Source organism: Ursus maritimus, unplaced genomic scaffold (assembly GCF_017311325.1).
Source record: "Ursus maritimus isolate PB19 unplaced genomic scaffold, ASM1731132v1 scaffold_4, whole genome shotgun sequence".
Taxonomy (NCBI): Eukaryota; Metazoa; Chordata; class Mammalia; order Carnivora; family Ursidae; genus Ursus; species Ursus maritimus.
The window spans coordinates 56,947,676-56,966,921 of record NW_024426552.1 but is presented as its reverse complement, the minus strand read 5'-3'; the positions used below and the strand labels follow the sequence as shown (position 1 = coordinate 56,966,921).

The following is a 19,246-nucleotide window of genomic DNA, read 5'->3' as shown; positions in this document are numbered from 1 at the left end:
CCATATAGAGTATCATGTCATCTGCAAAGAGAGACATTTTGACTTCTTCTTTGCCAATTTGAATACCTTTGATCCCTTTTTGTCGTCTGATTGCTGTTGCAAGGACTTCTAGTACTATGTTGAATAATAGTGGCGAGAGTGGGCATCCTTGTCGAGTTCCTGATCTTAAGGGAAAGGCTTCCAGCTTTTCCCCATTGAGAATAATATTTGCAGTAGGCTTTTCATAGATGGCTTTTATGAGATTGAGAAATGTACCTTCTATTCCTACACTCTGAAGGGTTTTAATCAGGAAAGGATGCTGTATTTTGTCAAATGCTTTTTCGGCATCGATTGAGAGGATCATATGGTTCCTGAGTCTTTTCTTGTTGATATGATGTATCACGCTGATTGATTTGCGAATATTGAACCACGCTTGCATCCCAGGTATGAATCCCACTTGATCGTGATGGATAATCCTTTTAATGTACTGTTGGATTCTATTAGCAAGTATCTTGTTGAGGATTTTGGCGTCCATATTCATTAGGGAAATCGGTCTGTAATTCTCCTTTTTGAGGGGGTCTTTGCCTGGTTTGGGGATCAAGGTAATATTGGCCTCATAGAATGAGTTTGGTAGCTTTCCTTCTGTTTCTATTTTTTGAAATAGCTTTAGGAGAATAGGTATTATTTCTTCTTTGAATGTTTGGTAGAATTCCCCAGGAAAACCGTCCGGGCCTGGAGTTTTGTTATTTGGAAGGTTGTTTATCACTGACTCAATTTCTTCATAATTAATTGGCCTGTTTAAGGAATCAATTTCTTCCGGTTTCAATCTTGGTAGTTTATAGGTTTCCAGGAAGGATTCCATCTCTTCCAGATTGCTTAGTTTATTGGCATATAGCTGTTGATAAAAATTTCTAATAATCCTTCCAATTTCAATGGTGTTCGTCGTGACCTCTCCTTTTTCATTCATAATTTTAATAATCTGGGTCCTTTCTCTTTTCTTTTGGATAAGTCTTGCCAGTGGTCTGTCAATTTTATTGATTCTCTCAAAGAACCAGCTTCTAGTCCTGTTGATCTGCTCTACTGTACTTCTGGTTTCTGCTTGATTGATTTCAGCTCTAATTTTGGTCAACTGCTTCCTCGTGCGTGGATTAGGCCTGTCCCTCTGTTGCTGTTCCAGCTTCTTGAGGTGAGAATATAAAAACTGCATTTTAGATTTTTCTATTCTTTTGAGTGAGGCTTGGATGGCTATGTATTTCCCCCTTAGGACTGCCTTTGCAGTATCCCATAGGTTTTGGACTGTTGTATTTTCATTCTCATTGGTCTCCATAAATTGTTTAATTTGATTTTTGATTTCCTGGTTTATCGAGTCATTCCTGAGCAGGATGGTTCTTAGTCTCCAAGTGTTTGAGTTTCTTCCAAATTTTTCCTTGTGGTTGAGTTCCAATTTCAGAGCGTTGTGGTCTGAGAATATGCAGGGGATAATTTCAATCTTTTGGTATCGGTTGAGACCTGTTTTGTGTCCCAGAACATGGTCTATTCTTGAGAATGTTCCATGGGCATTAGAATAGAATGAGTATTCTTTGGTTCTGGGGTGTAGTGTTCTATATATATCTATGAGGTCCAACTCGTCGAGTATGGCATTCAAAGCCTTTGATTCTTTGCTTAGTTTTTGCCAGGGTGTTCTGTCTATTTCTGAGAGTGGAGTGTTGAGGTCCCCTACTATTAATGTATTTTTATTTATATGTCTCTTTATTCTGGTTAAGAGTTGGCTTGTGTATCTTGCTGCTCCCCTGTTGGGGGCATATATATTTATAATTGTCATATCCACTTGTTGAATACTTCCCTTAAGAATAATATAGTGCCCTTCTGCATCTCTAACTATAGTCTGTAGTTTAAAATCCAATTTATCTGATATGAGAATTGCTACCCCAGCTTTCTTTTGAGGTCCATTTGCGTGAAAGATGGTACTCCATCCCCTTACTCTCAGTCTGAATGCATCTTTGGGTTCGAAATGAGTCTCTTGTAGACAGCAAATGGATGGGTCATTTCTTTTTATCCAATCTGCAACCCTGTGGCGTTTTATGGGATGGTTCAAACCATTTACATTAAGACTGATTACTGAGAGATATGATTTTAATGTTGCCATGTTGCCAGTAAAGTCTTTGTTTGTATTGGCTGTGACTTTCTGTTCTGTATCACTCTTGGGGCCTTTTTACTTTTATAGAACCCCCCGTAATATCTCCTGTAGGGCTGGTTTCGTGGTTACGAAGTTGGTTAGTGACTGGCGATTCTGAAAAGTCTTTATTTCTCCATCTATTGTCAATGACAGCCTTGCTGGATAAAGGATCCTTGGCTGCATGTTTTTCTCTGCAAGAGCTTGAAAAATGTCCCCCCAACCCTTTCTCTCATTCCAGGTCTGTGTAGATAGGTCTGATGTAATTCTGATGACTTTGCCTTGGTATGTGAGAAATTTCTTTGCCCTGGCCGCTTTCAATACTGTATCCTTGGATCTAATATTTGCGAAATGCACTATGACGTGACGTGGCATAGGTTTGTCGTGGTTGAGCTTGGGAGGGGTCCTCTCTGCCTCTTGGACACGAATGTTTGTTTCCCTTGCTAGATTAGGGAAGTTTTCAGCTACAATTTGTTCAAATATCTCTTCTAGACCTCTGTTTTTCTCCACCCCCTCGGGGATGCCAATGATTCTGACATTGGATCGTTTCATTGTGTCAGTAATCTCCCATAACCTACATTCGTGGGCATGCATTTTTTTAGACCAGCTTCTATTTTCGTTTTTACCTCTGTTAACCCATCCTCCAATTCACTAATACATTCCTCTGTTTCGGTGACCCTGGCCATCAGAGCCTCTAGTTTTGCCTGCATTTGGCTCATAGAATTTTTAATTTCTGTCAGATTCGCTCTCATTTCTGTCCTTAGGGATTCTATATTCTCAGTAACCTTTTCGTTAATAGTTTTTCAATTCTACTCATCATTTTGACCATCGTTACTCTGAATTCCATTTCTGATAATTTGGTTACATCCATATCCGTTACTTCTGTGGCAGAGGCCACTGACTCACTGTCTTTTCTTTGCTGGGGGGGGCTTCTCCTTCTTGTCATTCTGATGAGGAGAGGTTGCGGGGTTGTCCAGAGCCCAAATTATTGACTGGGTCCCAGGCCGTGCCCCTTGTTTTACAGGGATCTTGGGGATGTGGGCTTCTTCTTTAAAGATTTTATTTATTTATATGTGGCAGAGAGCCAACCAGCGAAAGAGGGAACACAAGCAGGGGAGTGGGAGAGGAAGAAGCAGGCCCCCAGCGGAGGAGCCTGATGAGGGACTCCTTTCTGGAACACTGGGATCACGCTCTAAGCTGAAGACAGGCTCTCAGTGACTGCGCCACCCAGGTGCCCCGGGATGTGGGCTTCTTGATTTTTCAGCCTGCCTTCTGTGTTCTGGGGGAGGGGCCTGCCGCGCCGATACTCAGGTGACCCTGTTTGGGTAGAGTCTCCATGTTCCCTGCGAGGGGGGATGGGGATGGGCACGCTGTGAGCCGGTACTTCCAGGCTTTTGTTCTCTGGCGGCTTTCCCTGGCGGTTTGCTGTGCCTCTTCTGAGAGTCAGAGCAGCAGCGGCTGAATCTCAGCCTCTGTCTCAGAACAGAGGGGATCGCGGACCGTTCTCCACTGATGTTCTGGCCACTTTAACTCCATTACTGTTGGTGCTGCTCAACCCTGCAGCGTCCCGGGATGTGCGCCCCACACCCGGCGTCCCAGCCCTCACTTCCAGGGCCGGTGTGTCTCTGTCCTTTGTGTTTCTAATGCCGCCAGCCGCCAGCCGCCCCTGTGCGCTCCCGGATCTCCGGGTCTCAGTCTATTTCCGGTGAGCACACCGGGATTCCAGAGTTCCACAAGATGCCTGGTGGCGCGTGCTCCCGGCTCACGGTCTCAGTCTGCTGTTTCGCGGGTGCCGTCCGTGAGTCCACCCGCTCCCCTGTGCAGGTAGCCACCGCTTCCCTGCGCCCCAACGCGGCGGCTCCCTCCCCCTTCCGTTTATCTTCCGATATCTGTGCACGGTTTCACGGCTCCCCGCTTCGTACCTCAATACTCAGCGCTGGAGATGTTCATTTGTAGAGATCCAGATGCGTCTTCCTGCGTCTCAGGCTGGTTCCGTGGTTGTTTAGGCTGGTCTGGTACCTATCCCAGTGTGTTGTGGTCTTATTAATCATGCAGAATATTAAAAATGGTATAATTGATTAAAATGGTGACTATCACAAATACTTGTTCTATTTTTTTTTTCAGATTTCGTGAGTCATTGGAAAGCGATACTGTTGTGGTTCATGCTATACAAAGTGATCACAAGATATCCTCCTATAGACTTGTGAAGCCCTCTAAGTATTCCAAGTCCAAACGAACAAGTCTGTCAGACAGAAGAACAAGCAAAATGGAGAGATTTGAAAAAGAGGGAGCTGGAAGAAAGGATAGCCAGAAAGATACAGGTAGCCTAAATAACAAGAAGGCTTTTAAATCCTTACTTATTAAGGTTTCAAAACTGAATTGTCTTTTTGTAGGCAGAACCTTCAAACCCTATTTGATGGCTTGAGCTCCACCTCTTGTCTCCCTTATTCCTTTGGAATAACAATCAAGAGAGAGGGCTGTGTGGTATGGCTGAGAATAGGAAGCCATGTTCCTCCAGCAAATGCTCCACACCAACTATTTATTGCAGGCTGCCAAGGAAAACCCACCCTGGTTATGCGACTGAGAGGGTTAGAGTACTTGATGCTGCTAATTTCTTACTTCCAACATCTAACTATTCTTCAATCTAGGCTTTCTCCAGTTAATAGTTGCCACATTAAACTCCTGTTTTCTATATTCCCATATATGTGAAATATGGAAGGTGAAATTATGAGTTATAACTATATGACCATCCCATAATATTATTTAACTTTTTTCCAAAGTATATCTCTGAAGTATATCTCTCTGTAGTTTGAACATAAAGTAAGAAATTGCCTCAGTAGATATGTAATTCTTAAATCATAGATTTGATTGTGTGTTTCTGACCAGTTTTTCAATTGGCCACAGACCACTACAATTGATATATGTCACCTCAAGTTATACATGTCAATTAGGACTCACTCACTTTACCCTTCCCCCACCACATCACAAATATTCCTACCCAACTTCTCAGTTTCTCTGTTAGTGGCCCCGCATTATTTATCTTGTTTTCTAATTATTTGATATATGTCTTGTCTTGCCAACTTTTCAGTAAGGTCCTTTAGAGCAAATACTGTGACTTAGATCTCTTTGTTTTGGAATTCTAAAATACTTATTAAAATACTTATTATGGACTTAAATTCAACAAATACTGTGATTTACAGATTCATTATATTCTATTTTTTAAAACATGGTAGGTTTAAAAAAAATATTTGAGAATTTCATTTTGATGTTTCAAGAAGATTGAAAAAAAAATGTTGACTCTCTGTACAGATGGGTGCATTAGTGTGGAAGAAGAATCAATTATAGAGAAAGGGAAGAAATTTCGGCCTAAAACCCTAAGTGAAATTATCGTGGAGAATCAAATTGAGAAAACGAGGAAACTTATATTAAAAGCTGAAAGGGCCCAACTTAAGATACAGCAGCGAAAAAAAGAATGGGAGGACCTGTAAGTGTGTTTTTGTTTTCTTTCTTTCTTTCTTTCTTTCTTTCTTTCTTTCTTTCTTTCTTTCTTTCTTCCTTCCTTCCTTCCTTCCTTCCTTCCTTCCTTCCTTCCTTCCTTCCTTCCTTTTTCTTTCTTTCTTTTTTTCTTTCTCTTTTTTTTACCTAAATTTTTCATTTTAATATGAGTTTCAAAATATCTTTGAAATAGAAACAGAGATAGAGTATTGAAGACAGATCAGCTGGATCTCTTAGAGTAATGATACCTTCGTGGAACTTCTATGATCCTTAGGATTTGGGGCCCAGGAATTCCATTTTGTGAATACACTCAGTGATTTTTAAGGATCAAGAAATTCCTGTTTATTCTAACATCAAGTTATTTTTCTTTATGTTCTAATATCTTACAGTTTTGGCTTTCAACTCTAGGCCTCTCATCATCTAAAGTTGACTTTTAAAAACTCTGGTATGAGGTACTTTTATTTAAAAGCACATTTTTTAATTTGTTTTATTTGCCACCTACATATATGTTTGGTGAAATGTCTTTTCATGTCTTTTGCCTGTGTTCAGATAAGATTGTTTGCTATTTTGCTGTTAAGTTCTGAGAGTTCTTTATATGTTCTAGATACCACTCCTTTGTTGGTTATGTGGTTTTCAAATATTTTCTCTCAGTTTGTAGCTTGTCTTTTCATTTCTTTAATAGGTCTTTTGCAGAGTGAACGTTTTTAATTTTGTTAAACGCAATTTATCAATATTTCCTTCTATCAATCTTGTTTTTGGTGTTGAGTCTAAGAACTCTGCCTAGCCCTATCCCAGTGATTTTCTATTTTTTATAATAATTTTTTATTATATTATGTTAGTCACCATACAGTACATCCCCAGTTTTTGATGTAAAGTTCCATGATTCATTACTTGCGTATAACACCCAGTGCACCATGCAATACGTGCCCTCCTGAATACCCATCACTGGCCTATTCCATTCCCCCACCCCCTTCCCCTCTGAAGCCCTAAGTTTGTTTCCCAGAGTCCATAGTCTCTCATGGTTCATTCCCCCTTCTATTTACCCCCCCTTTCTTCTTCCCTTTCTTCTCCTACCGATCTTCCTATTTCTTATGTTCCATAAGTGAGTGAAACCATGTGATAATTGTCTTTCTCTGCTTGACCTATTTCACTTAGCATTATCTCCTCCAGTCCTGTCCATGTTGCAGCAAATGTTGTGAAATCATTCTTTTTGATGGCTGAGTAATATTCCATTGTCTATATGGACCACATCTTCTTAATCCAGTCATCTGTTGAAGGGCATCTCGGCTCCTTCCATGATTTAGCTATTGTGGACATTGCTGCTATGAACATTGGGGTGCATATGGCCCTTCTCTTCACTATGTCTATATCTTTGGTGTAAATACCCAGTAGTGCAATGGCTGGGTCATAGGGTAGCTCAATTTCTATCTTTTTAAGGGAGCTCCACACTGTTTTCCAGAGTGGCTGTACCAACTTGCATTCCCACCAACAATGTAGGAGGGATCCCCTTTCTCCACATCCTCTCCAACATTTGTTGTTTCCTGCCTTGTCCATTTTTGCCATTCTAACTGGCGTAAGGTGGTATCTTAGTGTGGTTTTGATTTGAATTTCCCTGATGGCTAATGATTTTGAACACTTTTTCGTGTGTCTGTTAGCCACGTGTATGTCTTCATTGGAAAAGTGCCTGTTCATATCTTCTGCCCATTTTTTGACTTGATTATTTGTTTCCCATGTATTGAGTTTGAGAAGTTCTTTGTAGATCTTTGATACTAATCTTTTATCTGTAGTGTCATTTGCAAATATCTTCTCCCATTCCATGGGCTGCCTCTTAGTTTTTTTTTTTGACTGTTTACTTGGCTGTGCAGAAGCTTTTTGTCTTGATGAAGTCCCACAAGCTCATTTTTTCTTTTGTTTCTCTTGCCTTTGGAAATGTGTCATGAAAAAAGTTACTGTGGCTGATGTCAAAGAGGTTGCAGCCTATGTTCTCCACTAGGATTTTGATGATTCCTGTCTTACTTCAAGGTGTTTCATCCATTTGGAGTTTATCTTTGTGTATGGTGTGAGAGAGTGGTCAAGTTTCATTCTTTTGCATGTAGCTGTCCAATTTTCCCAGCACCATTTATTGATGTTTTTTCCTGCTTCCCCTATGTTCATCTGTTTTGTTTCTTAAATTCCACATATGAGTGAAATCATATAGTATTTATCTTTCTCTGACTGATTTTGCTTAGTATAATACTCTCTAGTTCCATCCATATCATTGCAAAATATGGAAAGAGCCCAGATGTCCATCAACAGATGAATGGATAAAGAAGTTGTGGTATATATATAAAATGGGATATTACTCAGCCATCATCTGTGTTTTTTTGTTTTATTTTTTTCATGATTTCCTGTGGCTTACTTGAATATTTTAGAGTTCCAATATGATTACAGCATTTTTGAGAGTATCACTTTTTACAGCTTTTTAAGCATTTTTTCTAGGTATTACATTATGTATACACAACTTATATAGTATACTGGTGTTGACATTTTATCAGCTTGAATGAAATGTAAAAACCTTACCTGCCTTCAGATCCCTTTATACACCTCCCGCCTCTTGTTTCCCTTGTTTATAGTATAATTGTATAAATATTTTCTCAACACACATTTCAGACAGTGTTATAGTTTTTTTTAATCATCAAACATATTAGACAATAGTAAAAGTAAAATGTATTTGCCATTATTTTTACTATTAACATTTTAATCTCTTCCTTCTTGGTGTTCCAAAGTTCCTTCTATCATTTCATTTCTTCTTAGAAAACTTCTGTTAGCCATTCTTTTAGGGTTGGTATGCTGGTGACAAATTCTTAGCTTTCCCTCACCTAAGAATGGCTTGAGCTCTCCTTCATTCTGGAAGGATATTTTTACTAGACATAAAATTCTGTGTTGACATCTCTCTTTTTCAACATGTGAAAAGTATTGTGCTTCTTTCTGCTGGCCTCCGTGGTTTCTTATGATCAATCTTCTGCCATTCAAATTGCTTTCCCCCTATATGTAAGGTGTTATTTTTGTCTTGCTGCTTTCAAGATTTTTTTTGTCCTTAGTTTTCAAAAGTTTGACTCTAATTTGTCTTGGTACATCTTTGAATTTATTCTTTTTAGGATTCATTAAACTTCTTGAATCTGTATGTTTGTATTCTGGCCAAATTTGGGAAGTTTTCGGCTGTTATTTCTTTTTTTTTTTATTTAAATACATTTTTTTTATTTTTATTTTTTTGAACTCCTTTTATTTTTTTTAGTAATATTTTTTTGTTATGTTAGTCACCATACAGTACATCCCCAGTTTTTGATGCAAAGTTCCATGATTCATTGTGTATAACACCCAGGGCACCATGCAATACGTGCCCTCCTGAATACCCATCACCAACCTAGCCCATTCCCCCACCCCCCGAAGCCCTCAGTTTGTTTCCCAGAGTCCATAGTCTCTCATGGCTGTTATTTCTTACAGTTTTTTTTTTTTTTTTGAAACCCTGTCCTCTTTTTCCTTTCCTTCATGGATTCCAATGACACAAATGTTAGATCTCTGAGGCTCTGTGTGGGATTTAAAAAAAGGGTTTTTTTTATTGTTTGTTTATTTGTAGTGTCTTTTTTTGTTATTCAGATTGGATAATTTCTATTGTTCTATCTTCAAATTAATGATTCTTTTCTCTGTCTCCTCCATTCTGGTGTTGAGCACATCCATTAAGTTTTATTTTGGTTACTGAAGTTTTCAGCTCTAAAATTTCTATTTGGTACTTCTTTGTACCTTCCATTTCTTTGAGACTCTATTTTTCCATTTGTTTCAAGCACCTTTCTAATTGTTTATTGAAGCACTTTATAATGGCTGCTTTAAAATTGTCAGATTATTCTAACATCTCTATCATCTTGGGGTTGGCAACTGGTAATCATCTTTTCTTATTCAAGTTGAGATCATCCTGATTCTTTGTATGACAATTTTTTTACTGCAATCTGGACATTTGGGGTATTATGAGACTCTGAATCTTATATATACATTCAGTTTTAGCTGGCTTCCTCTGACTTGAGCAGGATAAGGAAGAATGCCACCTCATGGGTATAGAAGTCCAGGTTACTCATTTTTTCCCCAGCTGATACCTGAGGAAGAAAGGGGTACTTACTGGTCAGCAATTGGAGTTCTAGATCCCTACTAGGCTGCCTCTAATACCACTTTGCTCTCTAGTTGTCTTCCACTGATGTTGTGGAGGGTGGTCAAGTTCTTCACTTTCCACTAGGCTTCCTCAAACACTACCCTAGCAAGGTGGGGTGGATCACCTTGTTACTACTGGACAAAGGCAGAAGTCCAGACTCCCTATGGGGTCTCCACTGTAACTGTGGTAGGCAGGCTTGTTACCACACACTGGAGATGAAGTCCTCGTCCCCAGGGCTTACCTCCTTTAACACCATCCCTGTTGGGGTTGTGTTGCCTTGTTAAAGTCTGCTGGTGGTAAAAGTATAGACTCCCCACTTGACCTTTGCTGGCTGGATGGAGGTTGGCCGCATTTGTCTGTGTGTGTGTACAAGTGCGCTGTGTGGCTAGAGTAGAGCATTTATTTTCTAAAAAGTTTTCTGTCTTACTAGTCTCTTTTCTTGATCCTTTAGCTAGAAAGAGCAAGATTTTGTTGGGCTTTTATTGTCTAAACCCTTTGGTATTTCTAGTTGCCCTTTTCTTTAGTTCCACGCCTGAGATATATGAGGCGGTAAGAAAGTCTAGAGATTTAACATCATATACTTCCTTGGTCCCAAAGTTCTTTGTGGTCTATCATCTTCTTTTCACCTTTCAGAATCTTCTCATGTTGTATATGTATAATGTTTAGGGGTTTTATTTGCACTTACCAGCAAAGATAGGAATATGTAAATCATTCCCTCTTCTCAGAAGTAGAAACTCTTTCCACTGACTTTATTATATTTATCTTTAATATGGTGATTTTTAAAAAATATTTTATTTATTTATTTGAGAGAGAGAGTGTGTGCACAAGCAGGAGAAATGGGAGAGGGAGAAGCAGGCTCCTTGCTGAGCAGGGAGCCCAATGTGCGGCTTGATCCCAGGATCCTGGAATCATGACCTGAGCTGAAAGCAGACACTTAACCAACTGAGCCATCCAGGCACCTCTTAATCCAGTGATCTCGCTAAGCTCACTTACTAGGTCTAGTAGCATTTTTTCTTTTTTATGAATATGGTCATGTTTCATGTGAGAAAAGATTCTTCCTTTTCAATCTCTTATTTCTTGACTCATTGTACTGTCTAGGATATGTACTACAATGTTCAATAAAGATGATGAGAGTAAACATCCTTATCTTATTGCCAATCTAAGGAGAAACATTCAGTCTTTTATTATAAAATGTGACATCAGCCCTTTATCAGTTTGATGAAATTCCCTTTAGTTCTTAGTTCATTGAAAAAATTTTTAATATAATTTTATGAAGGATAGGTGCTGAATTTTATCAAATGATTTTTATATGCATATTGAGATGACCATATGCTTTTAAAATTTTATTCCTTAATATTGTGGGTCACAGTTATTGATTTCAAATGTTAAATCAGCATTCTGAGGATAAATTTCACTTGATCATTCTCCTTTTAAAAATTTTGCTGAAATTTTTTTGTAGTATTCTTGTCTGATTTTGGTATCAGGTTAATGCTGGCCTCATAAAATCTGTGGAGTTTCCCTCTTCTGTTATTTTTGGAAGAGTTTGAGCAGGATTTGTATTAATTCTTCAACTATTTGGTATAATTCACCAGTGAAGCAATCTGGTCCTAGACTTCTCTTTGTTGGGAGGTTTTTGATTACTGATTCAATCTCCTTAACTGGTAATTGGTGTGTTCACATTTTCTATTTCTTCATGATTTGGTCTTCATAGGTTGTATATTTTTAGGAACTTACACATTTCTTCTAGGTGGTCCAATTTGGTGGTGTATAGTTATTCATAGTGGTCTCTTGGGATCCTTTGTGTTTCTGTGGTATCAGTTGTAATATCTCCTCCTTGATTTCTGATCTTGAGTGCTTTTTTTCTTAATAAAGATTTTATTTATTTGAGAGAGAGAGAGAGAGAGGGAGAGAAAGCGCATGAGCAGAGAGAAGGAGCAGAGGCAGAGAGAGAAGCAGGCTCCCCTCTCAGCAGGGAGCCCAGTGTGGGGCTTGATCACAGGACCCTGGAATCATGACCTGAGCTGAAGGCAGACACTTAACTGACTGAGGTACCCAGGTTCCTGGTCCTCTCTATTTTCTTGATGAATCTAGCTTAAAGTTTGTCAATTTTGCTTTTATCTTTTCAAAACATAAATGCCCAGCTCTTGCTTTCATTGATCTTTTCTATTGTCTTTTAAATCTCTATTTCACTTATTTCTGCTTTGATTTTTGTTATTTCCTCCTTTCCACTAACTTTGCACTTTGTGCTTTTTTTTTTTTTTCTGGTTCCTTGAGGTATAAGGTTAAGTTAGTTGCTCAAGATTTTTCTTGTTTCCCGATGTAGGCATTTATCACTATAGACTTCCCTGTTAGAACTGCTTTTCTTGCATCCTATAAGTTTTAGGTATGTTGTATTTCTATTTTCATTTGTTACAAGATATTATTTCTCTTTTGATTTTTTACTTGTTATTCAAAGTACGTCTACTCTCCAGATATTTATGAATTTTATAGTTTCCTTCTTGTAATTGATTTCTAGCTTTATACCTAGTTTTTATACCTTTTTCTTTTTTTTTTAAAGATTTTATTTATTTATTTGACAGAGATAGAGACAGCCAGCGAGAGAGGGGACACAAGCAGGGGGAGTGGGAGAGGAAGAAGCAGGCTCATAGCAGAGGAGCCTGATGTGGGGCTCGATCCCGTAACGCCAGGATCACGCCCTGAGCTGAAGGCAGACGCTTAACCGCTGTGCCACCCAGGCGCACCTTATACCTTTTTCTAACCTTTGAAGTTAGAAAAGATATTGAATATGATTGCAAGCTTTTTAAATTAATTAAGACTTGTTTTGTGGCCTAATGTGATTTATCCTGGAGAATGTTCCATGTGCATTTAAGAATGTATATTCTGCTACAATTGAATGGAATGTCTGTAAATATTTGTTAAGTCCATCTTGTCCTAACTTGTTATTTGAGTCTAATGTTTCCTTATTATATATATATTTTTTTGTGTGTGGGGGGTCTTGACCTAGTTTTGTTGTATATTTGGATTCTTTCTCTTTATGTTTTTTGTATCTATTATAGGTTTTTGCTTTGTGGTTACTGTGAGACTTACATAAAACATATCAGTCTATTTTAACCTGATAATAATTTAACTTTGAACACATGCTAAAGCTGTATCTCTAACTCCCCCAACATTTTGTTTTTGATGTCACAGTTTACATCTTTTTACCTTACATATCCATTAACAAATCATTGTAGTTATAGTTATTTTTAATACTTTTGCCTTTTAACCTTTATGCTAAATTTATAAATGATTTACCCACCACCATTAGTATTAGAGTATTCTGAATTTATATATATTTGTCTTTATTGTCAAAATTTATATTTATGTATGTTGTCTTATTACTAGTTAGTGTCCTTCTGCTTCAGTTTGAATAAGTGACTTTAGCATTTCTTGAAAGGCTGGGCTAATGGTAATGAACTCCTTCAGCTTTTGTTCGTCTGGAAAACTCTTTATTTCCCTAATGCTGAAGGACAATTTTGCTGGGTAGGTTATTTTTATTGGTAGTCTTTTTCTTTAAGCACTTTGAATTTATTATGCCACTCTCTGCTGGCCTGCAAAGTTTCAGCTAAAAAAGTCTGCTGATAGTCTTATTTCTCTTATGTGTGTGTATATATATAAAAAGTTGTATTTCTCTTGCTGTTTTAAAGATCTTCTCCTTGTCTTTAGTGTTTGACAATTTATTATACTGTGTCTTGGTGTGGGTTTTTTTGGATTTATTTGTTTTAAACTTTTTGGGCATCCTGGATCTGGATATCTATTTATTTCTCCAGGTTAAAGAATTTTTCAGTCATTATTTCTTTGAATAAGACTTCTGACCATCTCTCACCATTTGGGACCCCTGTAATGTGAATATTAATTTGCTTGTTGATGTCTTTTAGGTTCCTTAAGCTATGTTCACTCTTTTTAATTCTTTTTTCTTTTGCCCTTCTGACTGAATGAACTCCATTGCCCTGTTTTTTAGTTAATCAATCCTTTCTTCCACTTGATCTAGTTTGGTGTTGAACCCTATTTTTGAACGTTCCAGTTCAATTATTGTATTCTTCACTTCTGTGTTTTCTATTTGCTACTATCTTATATTTTCTATCTCTGTTGATATATTCACTCTGTACATACATTGTTTTCCTGACCTTGGTGAGCATCTCTATGAATATTATATTAAACTCTTTATCAGGTAAATCACTTTATCTCCATTTCATTAAGGTCTGTTTCTGGAATTTTATCTTGTTCTTTATGTGGAACATATTTTTCTGCTTCATTTCCCTAACTCTGTGGGTTGGTTTCTGCACATTAGAGAAAATAGTCACCTTTCCCAGTCTTTATGGAGTGTTCTCATGTTCTCATGTTCACCCTGGCCTGGACTCAGTCTCTCTCTCTCTGTTTTATGTTGGGGCAGGTTTATTGACATGAAAAGATGTTTATAGTATATTATTAATGAAAAAGCACATAAGGCAACAGTTTAATTTGGGAGAGTATCAATAAAATGTAACAGTGGTTGTCTCTAGGTGATAGGGTTATGGACCTTACAGGATTTTTTCTTTCTTTTTTCTTATCTTTATTTCCTAATTTTTTATAGCAACTTTATGGAGATATAATTTGCATATCATATAGCACTCATTTAATGTCCAATTCAATGTGTTTTTTTGTATATTCTGAGGTGTGCAACCATTACCACTCTTTTCAAATATCATTATCCCCCCACACACACACAAAAAAAACCCTACTCATTAGCAGTCACTCTTCATTTCCTCAAACTCCCATTCTTAGCCCCAATCAACCACTTATTTATTTTTTTTTAAGAAAGAGTGTGAGTGGGGGTGGGGGGAGGGGCAGAGGGAGAGGAAGAGAGATCTTAAGTAGGCTCCACGCCCAGCGTGGAGCTTGATGTGGGTCTTGATCTCATGACACTGAGACCATAACCTGAGCTGATGTCAAGAGTTGGACACTTAACTGACTGAGCCACCCAGGGGTCCCTTAACCTTAAACAACCATTTTTTGTCTCTATAGATTTGTCTACTGACATCTTATAGACATGGATTCTGTGGTCTTTGTGGCTTCTTTTGCTTCATAGGACTTTAAATTTCATTCAGGTTGTAACATGTATCAGCACTTCATTCCTTTCTATGACCAAACAATCCATATCATATTTATCAGTTCATCAGTTGAAACACATTTAGGTTATTTCCATTTTTTTCAGTATTATGAATAATGCTACTATTAATATTTGTGTATTTTTGTGTGGACATGTGTTTTCAAGTCTCTTGGGTAGATACCTAGGAGTGGAATTGCTGGGTGTAATATGCTAACTGCTTAACGTTTATTTTTTAATTGAAATGTGGCTGACGTACAATGTTGCATTAATTTCAGGTGTACAACATAGTAATTTGACAACTCTATACATTATGCAATGCTCATAAGTGTAGCTACCATCTGTCCCCATACAATGCTCTTATAATACCATTGACTATATTCCCTATGCTGCACCTTTTATCCCTGTAGCTTACATGTTCCATAACTGGAAGCCTCTATCTGCCACTCCCCTTCACCCATTTTACCCTTTCCCCAACCCCTCTCTGCTCTGGTAGCCATAGTTTGTTTTCTGTGCTTATGGGTCTAATTTTTCTTTTTCTTTTTCTTTTTTTTTTCCTGTACATTTGTTTTTTAGATTCCACATAGAGGTGAAATTATATCGTATTTGTCTTTCTCTGACTTATTTCATTTAGCATAATACCCTCTATGTCCATCCATGTTGTTGGAAATGGCAAGATCTCATTCTTTTTTATGGCTGAGGAATATTCTATTATATATATGCCACATCTTCTTAATCCATCATCTGTGGATGGCGACTTAGGTTGCTGCCATATTTTGTTTTTTTTTTGTAAAGACATTACATATAAACAAAACTATCTGGGATGCCTAGATGGCTCAGTCAGTTAAGTGTCTGCCTTCGGCTCAGGTCATGACCATAGATTCCTGGGATTGAGTCCTACACTGGGCTCCTTGCTCAGCAGGGGAGCCTGCTTCTTCCTCTGCCTGCCGCTCCCCCTGCTTGTGCTCTCTCTCTCTCTGACAAATAAATAAAATCTTAAAAAAATAATAACTATATGGTATTTGTCTTTCTCTGACTTATTTCACTTAGCATAATACTCTCTAGCTCCATCCATGTCATTGCAAATGGCAAGATTTCATTCTTTTTGATGGCTAAGTAATATTCCATTGGATAGATGGATAATCACTTCTTCTTTATCCATTCATCAGTCAGTGGACATCTGGGCTCTTTCTCCATAATTTGGCTATTGTTTATAGTGCTGTTATAAACATTAGAGTGCATGTGCCCCTTCAAATCAGCATTTTTGTGTCCTTTGGATAAACACATAGTAGTGCAATTGCTGGGTCATAGGTAGGTCTATTTTTAACTTTTGAGGAACCTCCATACTGTTTTCTAGAATGGTTGCACTAGTTTGCATTCCTACCCACAATGTAAGAAGGTTCCCCTTTCTCTGCATCCTTACCAACATCTGTTGTTAGCTTGTTAATTTTAGCCATTGACAGGTGTGAGGTGATATCTCATTGTAGTTTTGATTTGTATTTCCCTGACGATGAGTGACGTGGAGCATCTTTTCATGAGTCTGTTAGCCATCTGTGGGTCTCCTTTGGAGAAATGTCCATTCATGTCTTCTGCCCATTTTTTTAACTGGATTATTTATTTTTCAGATGTTGAGTTGTGTAAGTTCTTTATATATTTTGGATACTAACCCTTTATCAGATGTGTCATTTGCAAATATCTTCTCCATTCCATTGGTTGCCTTTTAGTTTTGTTGATTGTTTCCTTCACTGTGCAGAAGCTTTTTATTTGGTAAAGTCCCAATAGTTTATTTTTGCTTTTGTTCCCCTTGCCTCAGGAGACCTATCTAGTAAGAAATTGCTACAGCTGATGTCAAAGGGATTATTGCCTGTGTTCTCCTCTAGCATTTTAATGGTTTCCTGTCTTACATTTAGGTCTTTCATCCATTTTGAATTTATTTTTGTGTGTGGTGTAAGAAAGTGGTCATGTTTTATTCTTTTGCATGTTGCTGTCCAGTTTTCCCAACACCATTTGTTAAAGAGACTGTTTCCATTGGATGTTCTTTCCTGCTTTGTTGAAGATTAATTGACCATGTAGTTGTGGGTTCATTTCTGGGTTTTCTACTCTGTTCCATTGATCTATGTGTCTGTTTCTGTGCCAGTACCATACTGTCTTGATCATTAAAGCTTTGTAATATAACTTTAAGTCTGGAATTGTGATGCCTCCAGCTTTGCTTTTCTGTTTTCAAGATTGCTTTGGCTATTTGGGTTATTTTTTTTTTAATTAAATTAAATTTTATTTTTTTTTATTTTTTTAAAATTTAATTTCAATTAATTAACATATAATGCATTATTTGTTTCAGGGGTACAGGTCTGTGATTCATCAGTCTTATATAATACCCAGTGATCATTACAACACATACAGTCCCAGTGTCCATCACCCAGTTACTCCATCCCCCCACACCCCTCCCCTCCAGCAACCCTCAGTTTGTTTCCTATGATTAAGAGTCCCATATGGTTTGTCTCTGCCTCTGGTTTTATCTTGTTTCATTTTTTCTTCTCTTCCCCTATGATCCTCTGCCTTGTTTCTTAAATTCCACATAGCAGTGAGATCATATGGTAATTGTCTTTCTGTGGTTGACTTATTTCACTCTATTCCAACCACATTGTTGCAAATGGCAAGATTTCATTTTTTTTTTAATGGCTGAGTAGTAGTCCATTGTATATATACATACCACATCTTCTTTATCCATTCATCTGTCGATGGACATCTGGGCTCTTTCTAGTTTGGCTGTTGTGGACATTGCTGCTATAAACATTGGGGTGCAGATGCCTCATCGGATCACTGCATTTGTATCTTTGGGGTAAATACCCAGTAGTGCAATTGGTGGGTTGTAGAGTAGTTCCTTTAGGTGTAAGGTTAAGTTGTATATTTGAGACTTCTTCTCGAGGAAGTCCTGTATTGCTATATACTTCCTGCTCATGATTGCCTTTGCTGCATCCAAAAGGTTTTGGACTGTCGTGTTTTCATTTTCATTTGCTTCCATGTATTTTAAAAAATTTCTTCTTTAATTTCCTATTTAACCCATTCATTCTTTAATAGGATGTTGTTTAACTTCCATGTATTTGTGGTCTTTCCAACTTTTTTTGTGTGTTTGACCTCATGTTTCATACCATTGTAGTCTGAAAATATGCATGGTATGATCTCAGTCATTTTGTACTGGTTGAAGCCTGATTTGTGGCCCAGTATGTGATCTCTTCTGGAGAATGTTCACTTGAAAAGAAAGTATATTCTGCTGCTTTAGGATGAAATGTTCTGAATATATCTGTTAAGTCCATCTGGTCCAGTGTATCATTCAAAGCCATTGTTTCCTTGTTGATCTTCTGTTTAGATGATTTGTCCATTGTTGTGAGTGGGGTGTTAAAGTCACCTATTATTGTGTTATTATTAATGAGTTTCTTTAAGTTTGTTATTAATTGATTTAGGTATTTGACTGCTCCCAAGTTGGGACATAAATATTTACAATTGTTGGATCTTCTTGTTTATTATGATATGGTGCCCTTGTTCATCTCTTATTAACAGTCTTTGGTTTAAAATCTACTTCGTCTGATATAAATATGGCTACTCCAGCTTTCTTTTGATGTCCACTAACATGATAAATGGTTCTCCACCCCCTCACTTTCAATCTGGAGGTGTCTTGGGTCTAAAACAAATCTCTTGTAAACAGCATATCAATGGGTCTTTTTTTTAAAAAATCCATTCTGATACCATATGTGTTTTGATTGGAGCATTTAGTCCGTTTACATTCAGAGTAATTATTGATAGATATAAATGTAGTCATCATTGTATTACCTGTAAAGTCACTGTTCCTGTAGACTGTCTCTATTCTTTCTAGTCTTTGTTGCTTTTGGTCTCTTTTTCACTCAAAGGGTCCCCTTCAGCATTTCTTGCGGAGCTGATTTGTGTTCATGAACTTCTTTAGTTTTTGCTTGTCTTGGAAACTCTTTATCTCTCCTTCTATTCTGAATGACAGCTTTACTGGATAAAATATTCTTGATTATGTATTTTTCCCATTTAACACATTGAATATATCATGCCAGTCCTTTTTGGTCTTTCAGGTTTCTGTAGACAGGTCTGCTGCTAACTTTATGTGCCTACCCTTGTAGGTTGAGGAACATTTATCCCTAGCTGCTTTCAGAATTTTCTTTATCTTTGTATTTTGCAAGTTTCACTATGATATGTCTAGGTGTTAACCTGTTTTTGTTGATTTTTGAGAGGAGATCTCTGTGCCTCTTGTATTCGAATGCCTGTTTCTTTC

The 19,246-nt window shown here is 37.6% G+C and overlaps 1 protein-coding gene across 1 annotated transcript in view; it reads left to right on the top strand.

Annotated features, from left to right (window-relative positions):
* Positions 1-19,246, top strand: part of CFAP44 (cilia and flagella associated protein 44) — a 142,974-nt gene that overhangs the window by 86,734 nt on the left and 36,994 nt on the right. Inside the window, exons 22-23 of the mRNA XM_008706583.2 lie at positions 4,277-4,473; positions 5,462-5,636. Of these exons, the coding sequence (XP_008704805.2) occupies positions 4,277-4,473; positions 5,462-5,636 (372 nt within the window). The remainder of the gene's footprint in view (positions 1-4,276; positions 4,474-5,461; positions 5,637-19,246) is intronic.